Source organism: Pollachius pollachius (assembly GCF_949987615.1).
Source record: "Pollachius pollachius genome assembly, chromosome: 16".
NCBI classification, from domain to species: Eukaryota; Metazoa; Chordata; class Actinopteri; order Gadiformes; family Gadidae; genus Pollachius; species Pollachius pollachius.
Window position 1 is genome coordinate 821,143 of NC_136949.1, and position 5,045 is coordinate 826,187.

A 5,045-nucleotide genomic window follows, 5' to 3' on the forward strand; every position below is an offset into this window, starting at 1 on the left:
CAACTTGGACGTCCCGGTCCCGTACTGTCCATAGTACACGTTAGCTATAACCGTTGTTATGGTTACATGCGGCCATTCCAACATGCCCCCATTCAGACAACTTTTAGTAGGCCTACCGCCATTCAGACGGTCTACCAATCAGTGGCGCCAACTTCCGGTCAACATTTGGGGATCATAAATATTTCGTTCAAATGTGTCCAACCAAAAGGTAGCCATTTCAGTATTATTTATCCGTCATTTATTTGATTAATTCCAATTTTTGGTTGTGATGATGTATGAAATAACCATTCCATCAATTGACGACTTCAATTGTGTTACAAGTGGCGGGGCATGCACTCATTTAACATGCCCTGGGAATGATTAAATATTCTATTATACCTAAAACTGGACCATTTATTCGTTAGAGTTGGATTTAAACTCAATGCAGGACCACTATTGGAGTGGATTGGACGAACATTGGAACGAAATTAATTGTTTGGAGTGCTGCGGCAGAACGAATCAAGGAAGGGGCGCAGTATCAGCCCAAAAGCAATAGGCCTGCAATGCGCTTTACAAAGGAGAAAGTTGAGAATATAGCCTAGACCCACCCCTTTACACATAAATTCTCGAAGGGGATCAAAAAAAATAAACCAAATGTTTTTGCCCATGGAAGGCTCTCTACAAAGATTGGCGCTGGCACCCTGTTTCTGCCGCTGAAGTAGGCCTACCCAACTGCGGCTCCATATTCTCGGCTTTCTAACGCCGTCTTCTCCTTTTCATTAGGCCATTCTACACTGCCAAGACGGTTTGGTCGCGGCTTAGCACGCCTGGCATTACTGTCTTATCTCAAGTTTCCTGTAGGCTGTAAAACCGAGGGGCTAAAATCCTCCGTTCGTCACGGCGCGGGCTTTCTTGGTTCACTGGAGAAGGCGGGTTAGAGTCTAGACCTCTTTAGAATAATTTGCATACTCCCGAATGTTTTTATTTTTTTATGAATGAAGACACCCGCATGCAAGAATGAGTTCACGTCTGAGTGTAGGCCACAAACGCGATTAACTATTTAGTGCAATAGCGCCAACATATTCTTTATTTTGCTGACCACTTTTTTATTATCCCGACAAAAGCCTCGTGAGGACAGTTCCTCTGCGTCTCTCTCGTACGTCGCACCGTCTTTCAACGTCTTTGTTGAATGCGACTGCATCACCTTCTCTTACATAATCAGCAGCTCGCGGATTTCACTTTCTCTCCAGTTAGAACTGCTCATGATCATATCGCTGCGTTGTCTCTGTGGAGACAGCAACACCACTATACCCAAGCCCCCCCCCCCCAGAACCGCGGACCGTCGCATTTACATCAGAATGAAACCCAAAAAACCGCCAATGTGTGCAGGGTCCGGGAGGGTAAATCGGGGTGCTAGCTCAGGCAACCTAATTGCAAACCTAAGTTAGGCTACTTTTTAGCATGATGCTGATGCTGTTGCGGCTCTCAGCTGTGCCAGAGCGTTCACAGTTGCTAGGGAAACCACCTGACGTCGCCGCCCGGTGCAGCAGTGTGAACTGCCCAGCTTTTAGAACGTCGCGGCCTGTCTCGTCGCAAGGAGTTGCGAGTTGCAAGGCGAATCTTTGGTCTGAACTGGGCTTTAGTTGCTATGGAACACTACCCTCCCTCTCTCTCCTCTCCCCTCCCTGTCTCTCCTCTCCCCTCCCTGTCTCTCCCCTTCCTCCTTCCCTCACTCCCTCTCTCTTTCCCCTTGCTCTCTCCCTCTCTCTCCCCCCTCCCTCTCTCCCTCCCTCTGTCCCTCCCTCCCTCTCTCCCTCTCTCTCCCCCCTCCCTCTCTCCCCTCCCTCCCCTCTCCCCCTCCCTCCCTCCCTCCATCTCCCCTCTCTCTTCACCTTCCTCCTCCCCTCTCCCCCTCCCTCTCTCCCTCTCTCCCTCCCTCCCTCCCCTCCCTTCCCCCTCTCCCCCCCCCTCCCACCGGTTGTGTACCCCCCAAACAGCGTTGTGCGTCAGGGTGTGTGTGAGGAACACACTCCCTGCTCCTCCACTTACCTCTCAGTTCTGCCGATGGTGTCGATGTTGTTGTTGAGGTGGAGTAGGAGGAGGTGGAGGAGGAGGAGGAGACGGAGGAGGAGGAGGAGGAGACGGAGGAGGTGGGCGGCGCTCCTGCGAGGAAGGAGGTCTGGGATGAGGAGGAGGTGGAGGTGGAAGACTTCAGCGCTCCTGGGAGGATGGAGGTCCGGGAGGAGGAGGAGGAGGAGGAGGAGGAGTTGGCGGCGGGCGGCGGACCGCACACGCTGTCGGCGGTCCTGTTGCCGGGGGCGACCAGGCGGCGGGCGCCGCACCGCGTGTGGGCGCGGCAGCCCAGCACGGGGGAGGGCGCGGGGGAGAAGGTCCCCCGGGGGCAGGCCTTACAGCGCACGTCCCCCCCTCCCCTCGCCCGCCGCGCCCCGCTGCCCGCCGGGCAGGGCGTGTACGGTCGGCACGGCGACCCGAAGCTCCCGGGGGGGCAGGCGCAGAGCCGGTCCCCCGCGGGGCCGCACGGCTCCCGCTCCTCCTCGCCCCGCCCGCAGGGGGGCCGGCAGGCGTGGCAGCGCTCCACCCCCGTCTCCCCCCGGGTGAAGGTCCCGGGGGGGCAGGGGCTGCACTCCCTCACCGCCCCCCCGGGGGAGCAGTGCAGCGAGACGAAGGTCCCCGCCGGGCACCTGCTGCACGCCAGGCGGCGGCCCGACGCAGCGTCCACGTGCTGGTAGTGGCGGGAGGAGAGGTGGAGCAGGGGGGAGGAGGTGGAGGGGGGGGGGGGGAGGAGCAGGTCCAGGGGTCCGTCGGAGGAGTCCGCAGCCAGGGAGCTGCAGGAGAGCTGAGGAGGAGAAGGGGGAGAAGGGGGAGAAGGAGGAGGGCTTCAGACACGAGCGCTGGTTTGAATCTGCATGATGTCATCGTCTGATGTCACCTCTGCTGGGAATCTGGACTCACCCCCCCTAGAGAACACTCACCCCCCCTAGAGAACACTCACCCCCCTAGAGAACACTCACCCCCCCTAGAGAACACTCACCCCCCCTAGAGAACACTCACCCCCCCTAGAGAACACTCACCCCCCTAGAGAACACTCACCCCCCCTAGAGAACACTCACCCCCCCTAGAGAACACTCACCCCCCCTAGAGAACACTCACCCCCCCTAGAGAACACTCACCCCCCCTAGAGAACACTCAGCCCCCCTAGAGAACACTCACCCCCCCCTAGAGAACACTCACCCCCCCTAGAGAACACTCACCCCCCCCCTAGAGAACACTCACCCCCCCTAGAGAACACTCACCCCCCCTAGAGAACACTCACCCCCCCCCTAGAGAACACTCACCCCCCCTAGAGAACACTCACCCCCCCCCTAGAGAACACTCACCCCCCCTAGAGAACACTCACCCCCCCCCCTAGAGAACACTCACCCCCCCTAGAGAACACTCACCCCCCCTAGAGAACACTCACCCCCCCTAGAGAACACTCACCCCCACCAGGAGAACACTCACCCCCCGTAGAGAACGCTCACCCCCACCTAGAGAACACTCACCCCCCCAAAGAACACTCACCACCACCAGGAGAACACTCACCCCCACCAGGAGAACACTCACCCCCACCAGGAGAACAGCACTCAGCCAGACCAGCAGCATGTTTGACGAAGAATGACCCCAGGGCACTAAGCCCTGGGGCCAGCCCTGCCTGCTGTGATGTCACAGACGTACTTCAGGTGACATCACAGACGTACTTCAGGTGACATCACAGACGTCCTTCTGATGACATCACAGACGTACTTCAGATGACATCACAGCGTCCTGAGTGTTCTGTGTGTGTGTGACGTGGTGGGCGTCTCCACGCCAACTACAAGCTGTCGACGCCAAGTTCCGTGTGTTCATGTGTGTCTTAACATTTGTGTTTGTGTGTGTGTGTGTGTGTGTGTGTGTGTGTGCATGTGCGTGTTTGTGTGTTCTTTGATGCGGTGTCAGATCTTGCGGTAATAAGTGTCTTGTTTATCAGAGGAGGAATGTGACCAGGACGCTCTGGACATCCCGTGTGTATGTTTCTGTGTGTGTCTGTGTCTGCGGCTGCGTGTGTGTGCATCTCTTTGTGTGTGAATGTGTGTGTGTGTGTGTTTCTCTGTGTCTGTTTGTGTGTGTGTGTGTGTTTCTCTGTGTGTCTGTTGGTTTCTGTGTGTGTGTGTGTCTGTCATACAGGAAGTGACCTAATAGCTTCTCGATGGGCGTATTGTGGAGTCACCGCTAGTGAACACATCGCCCGCTGCCAAGCCATTTACAGATGTGTAAATGGCATATTAACACGAGTGGAGTGGGCGTATGTGTCTGACACACACACATACACAAACAGACACACACACACATAAATATACACACATACACATATACACACACACACACACACACACACACAAAGGCATGTGCACCTGTTGCAGGGGATCCCGGAGAGGGAGAGAGAGAGAGAGCCTGTTTGGGTTTAATTAAGCCTAACTCGCCCCTGACAATAGCCCCCCCATCCAACAGGGACGATTGGACATCACTGCTGCCAATGCCTCTAGCTAGTGTTCTGCTAATGTTCTGCTAACGCTTTGCTAGTGTTCTGCTATCGTTCTGCTAACGTTCTGCTAAGATTCTGCTAACGTTCTGCTAACATTCTGCTTACGTTTGGCTGGCATTCTGCTAATGTTCTGCTAACGCTTGGCTAGCGTTCTGCTAACATTCTGCTTACGTTTGGCTAGCATTCTGCTAATGTTCTGCTAATGCTTGGCTAATGTTTTGCTAACGTTCTGCTAACATTCTGCTTACGTTTGGCTAGCATTCTGCTAATGTTCGGATAGCATTCGGCTTACGTTTGGCTAGCGTTCTCCTAGTGTTCGGCCTAGTATACTGCTTACATTTGGCTAGCGTTCTGCTTACTTTCTGCTGACATCTTTTGCTGATGTTCGGCTAGCATTCTTCTTACATTTGTCTTGCGTTCTGCTAATGTTCTGATAGCATTCTGCTTACGTTTGGCTAGCGTTCCGCCAATGTTCTGATAGCAT

The 5,045-nt window shown here is 55.0% G+C and overlaps 1 protein-coding gene across 1 annotated transcript; it reads right to left on the reverse strand.

Annotated features, from left to right (window-relative positions):
- Window positions 1-2,031: 2,031 nt before the first annotated feature.
- tnfrsf21 (tumor necrosis factor receptor superfamily, member 21) lies at window positions 2,032-3,642 on the reverse strand (the record flags this gene model as incomplete). The annotated part of the gene is made up of 3 exons (XM_079754163.1): window positions 2,032-2,037; window positions 2,123-2,836; window positions 3,604-3,642. The coding sequence occupies 3 exons, from the start codon at window positions 3,640-3,642 to the stop codon at window positions 2,032-2,034; spliced, it is 759 nt and encodes a 252-aa protein (XP_079610289.1).
- Window positions 3,643-5,045: the final 1,403 nt, after the last annotated feature.